This window comes from Carassius auratus, chromosome 32 (assembly GCF_003368295.1).
Source record: "Carassius auratus strain Wakin chromosome 32, ASM336829v1, whole genome shotgun sequence".
Lineage (NCBI taxonomy): Eukaryota > Metazoa > Chordata > Actinopteri > Cypriniformes > Cyprinidae > Carassius > Carassius auratus.
In genome coordinates, this window is record NC_039274.1 from 19,258,320 (window position 1) to 19,279,379 (window position 21,060).

Sequence of the window (21,060 nt, forward strand, 5' to 3'; positions counted from 1 at the left end):
TGCTGGGAGTGATCATAATGTAATGACTCATGTACACAATTACGACCCCTGTCCTGTACATACACACTGTACAAGCCTACTATTGTATGTATGCTTGTAGTCGGACATACTTATATATTTCACTTTATATAAACAGTTGGGTGAGAATATAGTTGCATTTTGTAGTACATGTCGAGTTAATGTTCAAAATCCTTTTTTAGGCTCTGTGCACAAAATACATCACACATTTGTTACACATTTGTGAAAAGGCTCTTTGGTATAGTCAGCGTAGACCCGATGAGGAAGACAGTGTTCTTTAATGTTCCTCTTTAATGTTCAGTAGAGTTCGGGTTATCTTGACATGGCCATCTTGTTTCAAAATGCCCTGCAAAAACCCTTTTAGTAGCTTCTTTCAAGAGAAAATGATGTCATTGACCAAATAAACTCTCTTGATCTCCAAAATTAACTGAATATTATGGTCAAATTAACAAAATATAACTTAGATGATGTAAGAAAGGAAACTGAATGGTTTCAGGTGTGACATGGAAGGATCTGTAGTGCACTCATATCCTCAGAGAGTCAGAGAGCAGCACTAGAGCTGATGAAGCCACTCAAGATGGTAAAGGACAAGAAAAGGGTGAACACTAAGTCATAGAAGATGCTGCAACACCTGATCCAGCAGAGAAGGGGCTGAATAAGACAGGAAAGAGGTTATGGAAGCATGATTCCCAAAACACAACAAGCTCAAAAGAAAGAGTTTGCTTGCAGCAGAATTAGCCTAGAAAATTCACAGGTGAGAAATGAGTTTTTCAATACTGATGAATTGCTTGGCTCACAGATCACCAGGGAATTTTCAGCAGATCGTTTAAATGGGGTTTCAACAGCTTACTAAATGGAAAGAGAAAAGTTTTGTTTGCTGTTTTCTTCTGGTTTGATCATTTTTATTAATTCTGTTTTCTGTTAAAACGGAGGAAAAATAATCTAGTTTATCCAGATAAACAGTTACGTGCCAATACAGCAGATAATTATGGATCACAAAAATAGCAATCTGATTTAGTGTCTGTGCCCTTAGAAATGAATGAGATCTCTTTAGTATCTGAACTGTTTCTCCCGGACAGCAGTGAGATTAAATAGAGAGCAAATAGATCTTTCTCTTCTCTGGTATTTTATAAATAAATGAGATGAAATGAGAAATAACTGAGAACTTCAAAATCTCTTGAGCTATAATGGAGCAACCTCACCAAAGAAAATATTGTTCTTGGTGGTTAATACTTTATGTTGTCTGTACTATGAGTATTAAAACCTCATCCATGAATGAAAGAGTTTGAAGTAGTGAAACTGCACGTTGCCTTTAAATGAGAAACGGACAGTACATGGTCAGACACAATAGAGCGGCAGAAAGAGTGGGCTTGATGATAGTCATAAGTGTTTTTGTGCAGTGGTGGCTGTTTTTCCAGACCTTTCTGCCAATATCTTTGAGACTCTGGGGGTTGCCGGAGGAGGCCTAAACTTCACAGCAAAATATGGAAATATATCAATGGTGTTTATTAATGTCTGAGCGACAGCATTACAGATTTTTTTGAATGCTTGGCGGTGATTTTAACTGTACATAAAATGCTATTGAAAACCACAATCATTATAATCCGTAGCTAATCTATAGCTGAAATTTATTTGGACGGCTTTGTATGCTGGCAGTTCACAACTCCAAAAAATGCATAAATATGTAAGACTAAATTTAGGATCTATGCATTTAAATATAAAACATCCATTAATTTGGATTACAGTTTTAACATGATCATACATAAATGAAACTGCTAAGAAATAGTTGCCAAATTTTATAATTGACTATTTGGATCATTTATTTGTTATTTAAATAAACATTTTCAAAATGCATTAGAAAAAAAATGGCTAGCTGTGAAACAAGCTATATTCAGGTAGATAAACTGAATGATACTCAAACAAATTGAATTAATTGATGATAGAACATTAAATATGGTTATTGTGTATGTAAAACACATTCAGTGTGAATTTCAAGTGTGTAAATTCAAAACATTGTGGAAACACTGATCTATAATATTATCAACATAGATCTGCAAAAGTCTGTAGTGAATTATAATGTATGATTGTGCAAGTTTTTCGAATTTTGCATTACTTATCGTAATTATTATTATTATTTTTTTAAATTCTATAGGATGAATAATAGGATATTGCACTTTGTTGATGTGTGGAATATGCAATTATTTGTGTGCTAGGTTAATGATTTTAAGCAATAATAGTCCATTTTTTCTCTCTTTCTGATCTGTTCCTGTCACATCCAAATTGTCTTTGTCTTTCCTATGACAAGGTCCCTAGTTGAATTTATAATCAGGACTCATCTCATGGCAGTTATTTTAACATCAGCAGATTCCATTTCAAGGATACAAAATAAAATAGCCAAATATACTTTCGATGCTAATGACATATGGCATCATAATGATATGGTGGCCCTTCACCAACAACAACTTATTTCCATTTGGTCAAGATCTCAATGCTCAATGTTCAATGATTGTGTCCAAAGGTGTTACTTTCCTAACATTTGAAGCATGTGCAAAATGCAGTGCAGGCAGACTTGTTTTTCTTTCCAAATGCCAGGAATGAGGATTTTTGACAGTAGAGTTCATACAAAAATAGGAAGTTCTTGGCAAACGTTTCAAACCTGTGCACACATGAACACACTATTAGACATGTAAAATATGGCAAGACAGAGCTGTTCCCAAGGAAATTTTCCGGGTCCAAGCCTCGACTTGCTTAATTTGAGAATAATACCTCAGCAGCCATTTATTAGCACTGTTTATTCATATTAAACATTTAAGCTAAACATTTTCAAACTTACAGTTAACACTACAGTTTCCCATGCTCACAGCATCCCAAACACAAATGCATTTTATATGTATTTATTTATATTTATATTTTCATTGTCTGGCTATCTGGGACATTGGGAAACATTGTGAGTGTATATTAGCACCTTATGTTGTTTTCTCGTGGTATCTGTTTTCCTATTTGGACATGGAAGCGGTGACACGTGATTTCAGATGTAACAAGTGGATAGCGCACTGTTCAGGAAAGATTTGTGAAACAGCAGTGCTAGGTGACAGCTAGTGCTCACCTTAAGTCATTGAGTAATGAGAACAAGATCCAGGCCAATGTCGGTTTTATGTGATCATATGAGGTCTCAAGACCAAGACCACAAGATCAAGACTCCAAATCTAACACTATAATATTCTATGACAGCTGTATTTATTTATAATGGGAATGAACATCAATTTAGCACACACAAAAAAAGTATAATACCAGATGTTAAAATTAATAATTGCAATTACAAAACCAAAGGATAGAGTCATGAATTATAATTTTCACTACAATAATGCAGCACTTACATCTGAAATGATGGATTGAAAATGTGAGTCATCACAAGGATGTGAGGTGGTCAGCGCGGTTTCCCTTTGAGGTGCAGTTCTATTAACAGTTCCAACCAGCATGATAATTGCTATGAAATTGCAATGGCTTGCTGTCCTTGTTTTTCTCTGAATGTTGTAGATCATGGCAGGGTTTTTACAGAAATGGCAGTCCTTTTCATTAAAGGACTAGGTCACCCAAAAATAAAAATTAGGCCATAAATTACTCACCCTAAAGGCATCCTAGGTGTATATGACTTTCTTCTTTTAGACGAATCCATTCGGAATTATATTAAAAATTGTCTTTGATCTTCCAAGCTGAACAAAGGCCTCTTGTAGCGAATCATTGCATTTTTGTTGGAAAAAATGATCATATTTAAAATGTAATAATCAATTTAATCTAGCTTGCACTCACCATTGTTCATGGAAGCAGTTCCGTGCAGATGACGTATGAAGTTCTGCTACCTTTTTTACATTATGACCAGGTTTATTTTGAATCAGCAAATCAACACCATACCATTAAGCTATTTTCTTTATATTCATTTATTTTTACCTTTATACGTGTAGAATGTAGTACCAACCTGGGACTATTCTAAAAGCCTGATTCTTGTTCCCAACCCAAATGTCATCAAGATAACGAGTTTTATGTTTCAATACTTTGGTAATATTATCTTTTGAAACTAAAGCTTGCTAGGGACTCTCTGAACTTTAAACAAGAGAAAATCCTTCAGGAGGGGAACACACCTGCCTTTCAGTCGGCTGCTCAGTGTTCTCTACAAACTTAAGGAGCAACAAATGGAGTGCTCCACACTTTTCTACAGCATTTTCGCTTCAGAGCTTCCATTATAATGACACTTTTAAAGAATTAATTCATGGGTGAATACTTTATGCATGAGACAACATGCAATGCTAAGTTTATGACTTAAGCAGTGATTTACCTCGGCCAGAATGGCTCTTGAGAGGCTAGTCTGACATGCCTGCCAGATGTCCCTTAACCCCTTGGCTGCTCCCCTTATGCTCAGCTTTTCTCTACACAGTTTCAGTCACACAGAAACATGCACTACACACACTAACAGCTTAGAAGCTTCTTAATCCTACAAGTCACTGAAGGTTTGAGCTCCTGCAGGCCTTTTGGAGTGAGTGCCGGTGATTTTTCAGACAGATGCCACTGGTGTTTCTGGCTCACACATTGACACGCCTTCCATCACAGGAAATTACATCAACAACACAATTAGCAGTGCTTCCTTTTGAATCTTTGAGATGTTTGGCACGCCCTCAGTGACACAATAGTCATTTTCTGTCCCATTAGTTCACATTTCATTGCACTTTTAAAGTGAAATACCTAGTGATTGGCACAAATTGGTGAGATACATTTTTTTAGAATCTGTTAGATTTGATTGTGGCAATGGTTTATTTGTATCTACCACAGCAAACTGATACGGTGAATACTGCCTCTGCACAAAACCCTAACCAAAATATTAACAAAAGTAAATGTGAAATAAAACACATTTGTTAAAGAAGCCATGCCATTTTAGCTTCCTTTTACGATGCTTTGAGCTCTTTTGTTGAGTGTCATGACTCGTGTTTCACTGGACTCACGCCCAAGTGCTTTAAATCGCAAGTGCAGGACTGTACCAGGTACGCTACCGAGCAAGTTTACTACGACAGAAGAGACAAATATATACACCTGTTTATGTGATACAAACATCAAAATGTATTCGTTTACAAACCATGCACTATGGTAAAAGTGTTTTGAGGTCATAACATAGCATTGTTCAAGAAATGGCGCAAAAGTGTTTATTTATTGTCTAATTGCCCCATTATCAGTTGTGTTAAAAGTTGTTGCTGTTTTACTGCCTTCACTGTTCATTAAACTGAAAACGACAACAAAATGTATGTATAGGTATGCTATAGCTAAAATAAATACTAGATGCAGTAAAACATTTAGCCGTCTACCTGTTTTGTTTGTCTTTGTTTTGTTCTTGTTATTGATAACCTGTTTTACTCAATATGCATCTTCATTATTTATTTATGACCGGACTCAACTGCTAACGATCCAGGCGATTGTGAATGCTGCTTCTAAAGATGATTTTAAGGGATCGGGTTTTATCCCTCAGTACCTGTTGGAGAACATTCCCGTGCACCTGTGCCGCTCCTCCTCCGGTGCTCATCGAAGATGCCGATGTAGGAAGTGAGGAAAACGCGGTGGTGTTATTGTAAAACTGAAACTGAAAATGAAAATGTAGTGCCGTATTTCGTCCAGGATCAACGCTTGCGGATAGGAGGGATGTTAACCGTAAAATTTGTTGTCGCTTCACGACTGGCATGCGTGGCTGGACTCACCCAAGACTTCCTGATGGTGCGGCCTTTGTGAGAAAATTGGAATGGTCACGCGTCTGAACGAGAGGCACTGAGTTGCGGAATCTTCGCTCCGTCTGCATCGAGAGGCAAATGACCAAAGAAAATGCCACAGTGCAAATGGCTTTACTCAATATTCCATCCGTGGGAAACAAAACTTTTATACTTAACGATTTTATCATGTATATCACCACAATAAATTGGATATCCTTTTTCTGTCGGAAACATGGTTAAAGGTAGGAGATATTACTCCGTTGGCTGACCTTTTACCAGTGGGTTACTCCTATTATAATTCTCCTAGGTTAACTGGGCGAGGTCGGGGCCTTATGTCTATTTTTAAAGATGATATTGGATGCCAGCCGATCTCTACTGAAATTTATAATAGCTTTGAGCTACAACGTTTCAGATAATGTTGACTAATCCTGTACTAGTGGCTGTTGTGTATCGTCCTCCAAAGCCAAATAAAGATTTTATGAATGCATTTTCTGATTTTGTGAGTAGGCTGATTACACAGTTCGATAGTTTTAAATTTACACCTGTGCTGTGGACAGGATGTGGTTTCCAGAGAGTTTCTAAATATGATTGACTCGTTTGATCTGATACAGTGGGTCAAAGGGCCAACTCATAAGTTGGGCCACACATTGGATCTTGTTTTATCTTTCAACCTGCACATTCAGGACATTATGATTGATGAGGTAGTGTTTTCGGACCATAAAACAGTGTTGTTCAATGTATGTTTTTATAAGAATATGAGAAAGTCACTGCCAGAAAAAATATGGTCTCGGAAAATCAGCTCCTCAACTGGTGCTGAGTTCTCTGCTCTGTACAAAGACTATGGTGATTCTATTTTATCTGAAACGTCTTTGATGAATTTAAGTGTTGATGAGTCTTTGGAACAGTTTAATTCTGTTTGTGCTGATATTTTAGATAATGTTGCTCCTCTCAAAGCAAAAAGGGGTAAAATTAAACATTTGCCATGGGTTAATGAACCCCTACAGGCACTTAGACAACATGCTCGACAAGCTGAGAGGAGGTGGAAAAAACATAAATTACAAGTCCATTATGAGATATACAGAGAATCGCTACAGACATTTCAGAAGGCCTCTAGAGACGCTAAACATAAGTATTACTCAAATTTTATCACGCAACATGTGAATGAACCTAAAATTTTATTCAAGATTAAAAATTCAGTTATTAACCCTAGGGAAACTAGGCATCCAGATCCTTCTATCCTGAATTGTGAAGACTTTTTGAAAAAAAATTTATGATAAAATTGTTGATCTATATTCTACAATACCGAAACTACCGGTGACTTCGTCTTTTGACCTGGCTGTGCCTTGTAGCACAGAATGGAGAGAATTCGATCTCATTACCCTTCCAGTTTTGGCGGATATTGTTGTACATCTTAAGCCTTCGTCATCTAAAAATGATGTTTTGTCACCTTTGCTAGTGTAGGGACTACGGTGTTGAATCTGACTAATAAATGCCTTAGCCAGGGCACCTGTCCAGCAGTTTTTAAGCATGCTACAGTTGCCATTATTAAAGAGGCCTAATTTGGCAATAGAGGATCCAAATAATTTTAGACCGATCTCAAATTTACCTTTTTTAGCCAAGGTTTTAGAATAAGTGGTATTTAAGCAGATACAAGCACATATCACTGTGAATTCAGTTAGTGAGCCATTTCAGTCTGGCTTTAAGTCCTGCCACAGCACTGAGACAGTGTTGGTCAAAGTGTTAAATGACATCTTTGTTTCACTGGATAATGGCAGTAATGTTATTTTAATTCTGCTTGACCTTAGTGCAGCGTTTGATATGGTGGACCATGAGATTTTGATCAACCGCCTAGAACATTGGGTTGGCCTAAAAGGTAACGTTCTCAAATGGTTTAAATCATATCTCACAGATAGATTTTTTCCTGTTAATATTGGGGGCTGTAATTCTTCAAGATTACATCTTCCTTGGGGAGTCCCACAAGGTTCAATTCTTGCTCCAATTTTGTTCTCCCTTTATATGCTACCTTTAGGGGCTATTTTTCGCAAATATAAAGTGTCATTCCATTGCTACGCTGATGATACGCAGATTTATTTGCCTATGAGTGAGTTGAATTCAAACTCACTTGACACTTTATTAGCATGCTTACACGATGTTAAGGATTGGATGGCTGCAAATTTTTTAAAGCTTAATGTAAATAAAACCGATGTTATTGTGTTTGGCCCTAGAAAGAATGAGGTGCTGCAGTGCTTAAATGCAACTTCTTTGACTGGTTTTGTTAAATCTAATGTAAAAAATCTGGGATTTGTTCTGGATAGTGATTTAAAGTTGGACAGACAAATTAACACTGTGGTGAGATCTTGTTTTTTTTTTTTATTTACGTCTGTTAGCCAAGACTAAACCATTTCTATCTAGTTCAAATTTTGAGAGAGCAATTACGTCCATTGTCCTTTCTCGAATGGATTACTGTAATTCCCTTTATTAAGGAGTTGATGTTCGAGCATTTATGCGTCTACAGAAAATCCAAAATGCTGCTGCAAAAATGATTAAGTCTGCTAAGAAATATGAATCTGTGACTCCGTTATTAATTTCTGTAAAGTGGCTGCCAGTACGACTTAGAATTATTTATAAAATCCTTGTACTTGTCTTTAAGGCCTTGCACAATCTAGCTCCTGTGTATTTGTCCGGATTGGTGGCAATCTACACCCCCTCTAGATCCCTGAGATCAGAAAATCAACATCTGCTGTGCACTACCAGGACAAAATATAAACATAGAGGTGATAGAGCTTTTTCTCGAGCAGGCCCTAAATTGTGGAATGACCTCCCTCAATCTATTCGATCTGTCAAATCTTTACACATGTTCAAAGCTGTGTTAAAACAACATCTTTTAAATTCAAATGGAGAGCACTTTTAAATGGGTTAATGTGTATGTATGTCTACGTGAGGTGGATATGTCTATCTCTGTCATTTTCTTGTTATTTTTTTGTTTAGCTTGTGACTGTAAAGCACTTTGGGCAACGTGAGTTGTATTAAACTGTGCTATATAAATAAATAAACAAACGAACAAACAGTTTAGCAAAAATGAAGGAAGAGTCACATATTTCCAGTGCGCCTAGTTGCAAAAATTGCCTTTTTTAAGGGCTGATGCTGGAAGACGGTCATAAAAAAACCATATCATGACTTCCGTGCTGCATAGAACTGGACTAGCATTATAAGTGGACCACACGGAAAAAATACACTGATAAATATGTATGATATGACCCCTTCAATACAATGCTTATAAAGGTGTTTTTCTCTGCAAAAGTATAGGCATGTTTGGTAGAGGCTAAATGTGACCATCTTTTCTGAAGTGTTAATGCACTGAGATTCGATATGAGTGTGTGTAATGCAGAATGCTAGCCCTCACTTGTATTCCATGAATAATAAATTGCTTAGTCAACAAATCAACAAAGAGAATTATACTAGTATGGCAAATCAAAAAAAAAAAAAAAAGACAGAAAGAAAGAAAGGAAAAAAAAATACCTGGAATAGTGGAATAGGTTTATTAGCATATACCCAAACTTTATTCAATAATAATTATATTTAAAGCATCCACATATGAAACATCAAAATGTTAACATATCAAATAAATGCTTTGTAAATTGTGGGTGAAGAGAGAACGTGAATAATTAAAGTCCTATAGTAGAGTACATAAAGAATGTCTCAGACATGTGACTCATAAGCATGGTGTATTTTTAATAATAGTTGGGGAAAATAATAAGTTAATATTTTATAATTTGTTATAATAGTTCATATTTATTTATTCATTCATTCATTTAAATTACCCCTTACTTAAATGGGTCGCATGAGTCATTCTTTATGTGCACTGTAATTTTGTGTGCTGCCTTTTGTTCCTTTAGTTTCAGAGTATAACAGAATTCTTCATAATATGTTTGAAATCACTAAAATGTGCCCTCCATCTTGAGTTGATGTGAAATCTCAGCTTTAGCTTATGTATTTTCATGGTCTGCTGCATGGATATGTCTCATGACATGATATATAGACATTTATTGAACAGTTCAATTGCCTGCCCTTGTAATCTTCCACAGTAGCTTATGAATGTGAAGTGACTGTTTGCTGCTAGACGTTTACTATGTAGCCTGGTTTTATTAACAAGTCTGCTCTGTCATTGCAGAATGTATACTACACCAGCACTCAGCAGTTATTCGTGGGCATCTTGAGCCCCACCGTTGACGATGATGACAACAAGTGCCTGGTGGATGTGAACGGTCGGCCACGGCTCATTGAGTGCAGCTATGCTGTGGCTAAACGCATGAAGCTCCACTGGCATTTTACTCAGGTAATACAGACCTGCTGCACCGTCTGCGTTCAGCTTTCTTATTCCCAAGGTGTTGAATACTGACACTTCCATAAACTGCATTCAGTTTTTATATCTTCAAAAAGTGACTAACTCATCTCAAAAGAAAAATTTGCTGAAAATGTACTCAGTCTTTGATCATTCAAGATGAATATTAGTTTGTTTCTTCATCAATTTTTTTATTTTTTTAACATTACATCATTTGCTCACCAATGGATCCTTTGCAGTGAATGGGTGCCGTCAGAATGAGAGTCCAAACAACAGATAAAAACATCATAATAATCATCATAATAAGTATTTCATATGACTACAGTCCAACAATTAACATCTTCTGAGGCAAAAAGCTGTTTATAATGAACAAATTCAGCACTAGGTTCCTACTTCCAGCTAAAATACGAGTTTTTCATCCATAATGTTGCCGTCTCCAAGTGAAACGGTCATCTCATCTGAATAAGGAAATTTATATAGCCACAGATCAAGCACCCATTACATGATAAAAAAAGTCTAGAATATTTCTAAATTAATATGTTGGTTGATTTTGATGTGAGCGGACAACAGAGGATGGACTTTTTCACTGGAGGAAGCATTATTATGGATTATGGGCTTTTATATTTCCCAGTGATGGTTTAAAGTTAAAACATCTCAAAGATGTAGTTATATCTTACAAACATGTGGCTTTCTACATTTTGTTTAGACATTAATTCATGGACTGAAGTGGTGTGGATTACTTGTGGATTATTGTGATGTTTTTATCAACAGTTTGAACTCTCATTCTCCCATTCACTGCAGAGGATCCACTGGTGACCGAGAGACATAATTTAAAAATTCATCTAAAAAATCTGTTTAGATGAAGATATCTCACCAATATATTGAATGGCCTGAGAATCGAATTTTTAAGCAAATTCTAATTTTTGGGTAAAATATTATGTTAATTTCTTATAATATCTTGTTTGTAATTCCAGACTGTTAGTTATATGTATCTGAAAAAGTAAGGGTGATATATTAGGCTGCATATATTTAAGCTGATGTTTTTGTAGTTCTTGTCCACGTGAAGTGTTATGTTTTGTCAGGGACAGGGTAGTGCTTTGAGCATGGATTGAAACTTAAGGGCCCTATTTTAACAATCTAAACGCAAAGTGTAAAGTGCACAGCGCAGGTGCACTCAGGGCGTGTCCAAATCCACTTTTGCTAACTTAACGACGGAAAAAGTGGTTGGCGCGCCCGGGCACATGGTCTAAATGGGTTGTCCCTATTCTCTTAATGAGTAATGGGTGTTTTTTGGGCGTAACGTGTAATAAACCAATCAGAGTCTCATCTTCCATTCTCTTTAAGAGCCAGTTGCGCTCGTGACATGATGGATTTGCTATTTACAAAGCGTATGCTAAATGCATACATTTAAATTTTAATTAAATTTAATTAAATTTAATTAAACTAGCCTACAAACAATTATTATGCATTGCAATCCTTACATTTTTTATATTTGGCATGTTTGTGTGCTGCTGTGTGTCCCCGTGTTTCATAAGCAGCGTTTACGCTCGTTGTGGACCCGCCTATACTAACACGCTCTTTAAATAACAAAGAAAAAACATTGTGCCCCATAGACCAGGTTTAAATTGGTCTATGGCGCAGTCTATTTTCAGCCCCTTAAAATAATAAACCTGAACACACCTCTTATTTAGACCAGGATGTCCATGGGCACAAATGAGCGCAAATGCATTTGCTAATTAAACTATGTGGCGCTGGACGGGAAAATGTGAACGGCACTGGACTGAAACTAGCATGGTGAAAGTTGATGTTGATGAAGTTCACGTTTTAGTCATCCAACTAAAAAAGAAAATGTTAACAAAACACAATGCTTCAGTAGAGCAGAGTTCCTTGAGAAGACAAGAGATTGAAATATTAATCACTACAAACTAATTAATATTGCTGAATCAAAATGAAAAATTAATTTTGATGCCCTTTGCAACAGTGTAATAAAGGCAAAGGTTTCTCAATGAAAACAAACCTGCGTGACTCTAAAGACGATAAGAGGCACATCTACATTTTGACATATAGAGCTCTTTGCCCTAGTACTGTTTTTACCGCGGTACCTCGGGAGTGAGAACATTATATAATACAAGAGAGAAGCTTGTAAATAAGTAAGATTAAATATCTTTTTTAAGAAGTCTTTTGTGGAGGAGTATTTGGTCATTAGTTCTCTTCTGGACCTCTAATTAGAGCTACAAAGGTCAGATGGAGTAATACATTCCTCAGCTCCTTTCAAATGTAAAGCTCAAACGCATCATCAACTCTATTATTCCCCCAAATCCTGTGAGTTCAAGTAATGAAGATAAGCCACGAGTGTAATGGTAAACAGTTTTGATTTGCTCTTTGGTTGCTGGATAAGGAAATCATCTGATTAAATATAGTCTTAAAGTTGTGTTTTCAAAGTCTCCCAAACAAACTAAGGGGCTCTTCTGAGATCCAGAGACAAAAGGACTTTCATATTTTATAACATGACAGGTGCTATTTCATAACTAAATAAAAATTTTATAGTAACTGTGGCAATTTATTGTGTCAAATCTTTATTAATTATGTATATACTGAAAAATGCTGCCTTTGCACTTACTGAATAAAGGTAAGCAGCAGGGATGTTATTGCTGAAACTAAAACATTAAATTATTATTATTTTATATATATATATATATATATATATATATATATATATATTATTTTTTTTATTGAAATAAAATATAAAAAAATGGCATGGTGGAGATAAATAAAACTTAAAATTAAACAAAACATTAAATAAAAATAAAAATAGTAATATTTTACCTAAAATAAAACCTATATAAAATTTAAGGTAATACAGCATATTTATGAAAACTATAGTGATATAATAATACTAAAATGACACTAAGAAAGAAGCAAGGTATATCCTAATATCCCAGAATATATATATATATATATTTTTTTTACCAGAAAATAAAGCATATAATCACTCAAGTGTAAAAAAAAAGATTTGCTCCGTTATCGCTTAAGCTCATATGAATTTGTTCTAGATCATTAGACATGATGTTATGGAGCCTTGGAAGCCTGTCTGAGAGATGTTTACTTAAGAGATATTTTCATACACAGATGCTGTCTGTTTAGTCACTGACTGACAAGACAGTGAGGCAGCAAGGGAGCTTCCTGAGGTTTCAGACGCAGCCATCATCTTCCAGCGGAAGGAATGTAGTCACAGCTGAAGGGGTCCCCTTCAGACATCCCTATATTCATAATATAGAGCCTTTTGTAACTATATTTCTATATATAAATACTATTACAAATATTTAGTGGTTAGAAAGTTTGACTCCTAACCCTAGGGTTGTGGGTTTGAATCTTGGGCCAGCAATAACATGACTTAGGTGCCCTTGAGCAAGACACCGAACCCCCAACTGCTCCCCGGGCGCTGCAGCATAAATGGCTGCCCACTGCTCCGGGTGTGTCTTCATAGTGTGTGTGTGTGTTCACTGCTCTGTGTGTGTGCACTTGAATGGGTTAAATGCAGAGCACAGATTCTGAATGTCACCATACTTGGCTGAATGTCACTTTCACTTTAATTATATTATATTATATTATATTATATTATATTATATTTTATATTATATTATATTATATTTTTTATCATTGTAACATGTTTATTTTGTCCATTTCATCCAAAGTATATTTTGCCATATACTTTAGAGTTTTTCTTCCATTTTTAATCATTAAATGAATTTGATGTAGAAAAACTTAGATTAAAAAAAGTATGTTTAATATGTAAAAATATTTTCATTTTAGTTTGTTATCCATCAGTGTGCGTGTAGATGTGCTGTTTACACTTAAAAAGAGTCATTGTGTTTTACAGTTTTAATATATGGAAAAAAAAGTTATTTAATAACCATATGGGAGTGAGGGACTAGAAATAAAAGAGTTGATAGATTACTTTTAATAACAGTAATTTTGTACTGTATGTGAGTCTCAGCTGTATTTATTGGAGTTATTTTTGTTCTTTATAGGAAAGAGGATGATGTTATTCACTGAAATATGTGCCGGTTACTCTCATTAATTAGTTTGTCTTATCGCTTGCCATTTGTAACTTCTTTCTCCAATTATGAAATATTTCTGCTGCCTCGCTAACAGCCTTTTGTGTTTGTGTATGTATCTCACATTAGCTATGGCTGAAGGCAATGCTCCAGTCTAACCTCAATCTCACACTCACATGCACACATCATCACTAAAATAGACTGGATCAATATTAAATTCCCATGTTGGTTCACTTCTTACACCTTATTTAAGAAAACAAGGCAATTCTTATAACAGCCAGTTGACCAATTCTTTAAAGAGAATTGATGAGAATGTGAGAGATCCTTCATGTCGACATCAGTCAATGATGCACAACAATTCAAGTTATGGGCTGATTATGACTTGCCCTTCATATTTGCCCTATGCCTACAGCTGGATGAACACCGCCATGTTAGATTCCCCATGCTTGAATGAATCACTTTAAAGACTTTGGAAACCTGTTACCTTTAACACACTTCTTATGCATCATTATGAGTGGAACATTTGTGGTCTAGGTAGCTGAAGCAGACGAACTAAACGTGTGTGACAAATAAGGGTTAAATTAGGATACTCTTTTCAGAGAACAAACAATGAGCAAAAACAATACAAACTTCACCTTGTTTTGTTCTGATTTCATTAGCTTCAAAGAAAAACCTTGGCTAAGAATGTTTCTTTAAATATCATTGAAGCTGTTTTTGTCAAGAAAAAAGAATATGTGAGCTTAATTTTTAAAAACAATGAAGTAACCTTCAGATGTTGAAATAAGCCTCAGAATTACCTTTAATGATGAAAAACGTTCAGTTCCTCAGTACATTTAATTATTCAAGCTCAAAGTTGAGCATAATTCTTTGAAATCAATGACTTTCAAAACTTTTAGCGGCTCAAGAACTGTCAGCAGTATCAATAAAATGACAGTGAACAGCGTTACTTATTTTGGTTCAAGGCTTCTTGCCAAGTTTTGCTAAATTTTTACCAAAAGTATAAGGACTTTAAAGACTGTCATGTCAGAAGAAAGCATCATGAGTTACACTAAAATTGCATCCAAGGGTTTTTGTCTAGTTTTATCTTTGACTTACAGGTGTTCATTGTATTTTAAAACAATGATATAATTGGACAAATGTAAGTAAGAAAGTAAGAAGAATTTTGATCTTGAAAGGAAAGACTGGGAAAGAGAAAACCACATCAGTACTTCAAAAAGACATTGAGTATAGTATTTAAAGGGATAGTTCACCCACATAGCAAAATTATGTCATTGATAACTTACCCTCATGTTGTTCCAAACCCATAAGACCTCCTTTTATCTTTGGAACACAGTTTAAGATATTTTAGATTTAGTCCGAGAGCGAAGATAGGTAAGAAAAACATCATCAAAGTAGTCCATATGACATCAGAGGGTCAGTTAGAATTTTTTGAAGCATCTAAAATACATTGTAGTCCAAAAATAGCAAAAACTATGACTTTATTCAGCATTTTCACTTCTCTTTCGTGTCTGTTGTGAGAGAGTTCAAAACAAAGCAGTTTGTCATATCCAGTTCGCGAACGAATCATTCGATGTAACCGGATCATTTTGAACCAGTTCACCAAATCGAACTGAATTGTTTTAAACGGTTCGCGTCTCCAATACGCATTAATCCACAAATGACTTAAGCTGGTAACTTTTATAATGTGGCTGACACTCCCTCTGAGTTCAAACAAACCAATTTCCCGGAGTAATTAATGTACTCAAACTGAAGATGAACACCGAGCGCAGTTCAGTTGGGCTCGGGTTCGGTACTCATGTAGTGAGTGGAGTGTGGAACGTATGATACATGCAGCATAATTGCGTGAACATTTCTGTGTGGCAAGAGTGATAGATCTGTAAAGTAATATATTGTAAGAGAGCCATGTGTGTTACCACGTTCCAAACGACTCAAAATAATAAACCACAGAGTTAACAAAACGATGCACTCCATTGTGTTGAGCGAGAGTGCTACTCTGCTGCCTTCAAGCGCTATTGGAAACTTTCTGTTTCCCACTTATGAAGTTGTGAGCGTTTCATGTAAGCGCTGTGCTGCTGCAGTCTTAGGCCCACCACAAATGCTCTCATTGGTTGAGATGCGTGATGACACCCTTCCCAAGCCAGTGCTGATTACCATCTCACCCCTGCTGAGACCCATGGTTTATCTCTAGGTGTATTCAGAGCCAGTGAGCAATGGACTTTCAGAAAAATAAAAAACTGCATTAACGTGCAATAAAGTAATTGTCTGCGTTAATCAATTAATGCGTTAATGTGCTAATTCGATAATGTGTTAACTTGCACAGCCCTAATATAAAGTGATAACATTGTTCAACCAGCTCTACAAGAAAGTGGCATTTCTGTTGTTCATACAAAAAAAAAACATAAATAAAAACCTCAAAAATTACTTGAAATAAACAACTTTTGTCATTTTCATAAATAACTTAAAAACGATATAGAAATGTATTTAAATAAATAAATAGGTAAGTAGATACAAAATAAAATCTAATTCAAAAGATTGACTGTGACAGTCTAGTAAAAATCATGCTAAAATAACACTGGAGTCACAGTGTTTACATTCTTCTAGGAAGTCAACACTAGGAATACCTTGATTCACAGCTATATCTTCTAGAAGCACAGACACTATTGACCTATTAAACTACTGTAATGCTTGTAGCTGTATGTCTTATTGTTCTTGTAAACTTAGAAGCAGCTGAGTGCACATGATAGGCTTCAGATAACACCCTTCATAAGGAAACAGTTAGAGACTGATCTGAAGACCTCCTGACACACAGCTGTGTGGGACTCCTTGAACCCCTCTCAAAGAGCAAGAGGGAGTCTGCGGTACTGAGACCAAATAAAGCCGGTCCTTAAGGCCACAGACGTTGTCTTCTGTGAAAAGCAAGCTAAAATGACTGCTGGTAGTGAGAAATGCGGCCACCCTATCTCAGTCTTTCACTCCCATCTTTCCCGGCTTGAGATCAGTGCGGATGCTTCCCTCTAGCTCTTAGCTTGCTCTCTCATGTCTAAACCTGCAGTGCTGCTGTTCCCTCGCAGATGCACCAGCTGTGACTTTGAATTTGATGTGCCTGATGTCTTTAAAGTGTTTATGTCTTGACCCAAACTTTCCACCTCCTCATGTTACTCTCTTTATGGGCCTCAAAATATTTGAAGATTATGATTGTGTGGCATTTCATCCCACAATAATAATAATATTAATAGGCATTGAATTGTATAAATATAATAATCAGTATTTGTATGTAAAGCAGTAGCATACATACATTTTAGTAAGATGACGTGGATACTTACATTTACATAATTAATTTACAGTGTCAACAGCATCTAAAAAGCATATCACTAATTTACAACTTTAGAAATCCATTTTAGTTCATAGAATATTGATTTGGCCGAATTTATAGGCTGATTTTTTTTTATTTATATAAAGACAGATATGTTCAGTGTGATCACGTTTATTCAAATGGGTTGCATTCATTTAAACATTCAAAATGTTCCTCATCGGTTGTTACTCCACAGGTTTCAGGTCAAAGACATCAAGTGCATTGGCTCTGGCATGTATTGTGACCAACTGTGAAATGACACTGTGGTATTTGAATCTTTTTCAATATAATGACCTTGATGGACAGATCTGGGGACAGTTTTCAGCAAATTACAGTTTTAATTTCACTTAAAAAATCTGTAATTAAGCTCATTGCTACTATACATTTGTCTGTTTTTTTGTGTAAGGTAGGCTTGAGGTTAAGGGCTCAAGAATATAATACATGATTATAAAACCTGTCAATAGAAATATATTTATGATATAAAGGATTTGTAAAGATTTCTAAAGATCTGTAAATACATTTACCCTTTAAAGGAATAGTTTATCCACAAATGAAAATCTGCTAAACATTTACTCACCCTCAGGCCATGTAAGATATAGGTGTTTGTTTGTTCATCAGAACAGATTCGGAGAAATCAAGCATTGCTTGCTCACGAGTGGATCCTCTGCAGAGAATAGGTGCCGTTAGAATGTGTCCAAAGTGTCCAAACACTTCACAATAATTCACAAATAATCCACGACTCCACTGTGTTTGTAAGAAATTCATCATTAAGATATTTTAACTATTGCTTCTGGCAATAATATGAGTCCTATATTCATAATATTGCTTTCTCCAGTGAAAAAGTCATTTTGTCTGGATCAGGAGAGAATTATGGACAGATCAAACACTGTTTACAAGTAAGGGGGCATTTACACAACACTGATTTCCACTAAAACTGGAAAACTCTATGTATTTTGGCGTTAATTTACACTACAGCGGCATGGGGGCCTGAAAAAGCTAACTTTTTTAAATCGGTTTCAAAGTGCAAGTTTCAGAAAATGATACCATTATGGTGTCAGTGTAAATTACAAAAGCATTCATTTGTGAAAACAGTGAAGTAGGCCTATGCACAGGCATGTAGTGTATTCTTTATAATAAGATATTTGTTTGTTACAAACTCACAGATTTTTTTCCATCACAAGATGTTAATTGATGGATTGGAGTGGTGTGGATTAGTTATGGAATATTATGATGCTTTACAAGCTGTCTGGTTCTCATTCTGACGGCACCCATTCACTGCAGAAGATCCATTGGTGAGCAAGTGATGTAATGCTAAATTTCTCCAAATCTGTTCCGATAAAGAAACAAACTCCTCTACATCTTGAATGGCCTGGGGATGTTTACATTTTCAGCTATTGTTTTTGTGAATTACTCCTTTAAGTTCTTTATTTCATTATCTATCCAAAATGCATATGTTACGTATGAATAACTGCATTTTCTCTCACAGATCCGGCTGTGATGACAGATAAGATTTTTCTGAACATTAAGTGTGAAAGGTTCTCCACAGTGAAAGGGAATTTTGTGGGGAGATGGATGAAACCCTGACAGTTCCAACTACACTGAAACATGCCTGGGCACAGACAGGGGACTCTGTAATTAAATATATCTATTTTCTTTCTCTTTTCTTCAGGGAGGCTCCATCCAGAATACAAAGTCAAAGCGATGCCTTGAACTCTTGGAGAACAATGACAATGAGTTTGGATATCAGCTTATGCTGCAAAAATGCACTGGCCAGAACTGGATTATTACCAATATGCTGCCTGGTAGCACCTTATGATGTTAACGTCAAGACTGAAGAATATTTGCATCTGGGTGGACTGCAGTGAAGAATGATGACAAGCTCAAGCACCTGGATGTCTCTGACTTTGACATTATATGATAAATGTTAAACATTTTTCCTAGCTACTATACGTGTGCATACCGATAAGCCACATTTGGCAGAAATTGCATTGTGTATTTATGAGGTTCTACACTGTACTGAGATGTATTTTGTGCAAGGTATACTTGGATTTGTCTTGACTTGAAGGTTGTACCAGCTCAAATGCACACAATGAAGCCATAATTGCTACTATGTAGTAAGGCTTTGGCAACGTTTTTGCTGTATTTCTTTCTAGTGTCTCAGGTTTGTAGGTTGAGATTATTTTGAAATAATTCTGTACATTTTTGGGACATGCAAATATGTTGGAACACATCTAGATTCAATCAACTTTATCAATTTTATATCTACATGTATAGTAAATATTCTCAGTATTTATAATTAATGGCAGTAAAAAGAACAAATGCTAAGACGATTTGTGAGTTCTGCTGATCTACATTTTTATACACAAGAATTTGTACCACCATTCCTATAAACATAGACAGAGCTGTAGTTTTTATGACAGATTAGGTAATTCCTCACAGCATCAGTGGTTTGGTTGAAAACATGTGCTCTCGCTTAGTCTTTGTTTCTTCAGATACATGGGATGCACTTGCTGCATTCACCAAAACATTCTGTCAAGATCACAATATTCGTATTTTACAGTAGTGGTTCATAACTGGTGGATCACAAGCCAAAATTGGGTTATATTTCTGTTCGGGATAGCAGTGGAAACCCTGCTACAATACAATATTTATAACTATCCCATAGATAACAATAACAAACAAATGTCTCTCGGTTTTTACAGTTGATGTCAGACCTGTGTGACCAATCAAATTCGGTCAAACTTTAATTAGGGGACCAGTTCTCACTATTGTTAACTTTTGCCTAAAGAAACTCATAACTTGCTGCTTAATAATAGTAAGCTTGTTGTTAAGTTTAGGTATTGGGTAGGGTTAAGGGATCTAAAATCATGCATAATAAGGTATTAATATGTGTGTAACAATATACAACTTCATAATCACGGGAAGAAGTTGGCGGGAACCGGCGGACATTCAAAATGAACTTTAATTACAAAATAACCACAAACAGCGCAACAGACCGCTCACGGAGACCTGCGGGAACATGGGGGTAGGACAGACGAGGCAAGAGTAAAGGAGATTGTACGGTGGCCGAGATAGCTCAACGCGCTGCAATTTAGGAAAACACATGCAAATTAAAAAAAAAGCATCTTCATCAGTTTGACAACACAAGTGCCGCAAATCATCACAACACATGCATCAAACGAAACCTGCTGCAAATCATCACAACACATGCATCTAACGAAACCTGCTGCAAATCATCACAACACATGCATCTAACGAAACCTGCTGCAAATCATCACAACACATGCATCTAACGAAACCTGCTGCAAATCATCACAACACATGCTTATAACGATACTCGCTGCAAATCTTTCACAACACATGCTTATAACGAAACGCACTCGTTTTTAGTTTTCAGAACATAGCGGACATAGAGAATCAGGGCTTTATAAATAATTTTAAAATCTATACGATGTTTGATAGGGAGCCAGTACAGTATAGAAAGGACCGGGCTAATATGGTCATACTTCCTGGTTCTACTAAGAACTCTTGCCGCTGCATTTT

At 35.9% G+C, this 21,060-nt stretch overlaps 1 protein-coding gene across 1 annotated transcript in view; it reads left to right on the plus strand.

Annotated features, from left to right (window-relative positions):
* The window catches only part of LOC113052395 (polypeptide N-acetylgalactosaminyltransferase 18-like), a 72,039-nt gene extending 52,192 nt beyond the window's left edge, over positions 1 to 19,847 (plus strand). The window contains exons 9-10 of the mRNA XM_026216842.1: positions 9,937 to 10,101; positions 19,187 to 19,847. Of these exons, the coding sequence (XP_026072627.1) occupies positions 9,937 to 10,101; positions 19,187 to 19,333 (312 nt within the window). The 3' untranslated portion in view covers positions 19,334 to 19,847. The remainder of the gene's footprint in view (positions 1 to 9,936; positions 10,102 to 19,186) is intronic.
* Positions 19,848 to 21,060: the final 1,213 nt, after the last annotated feature.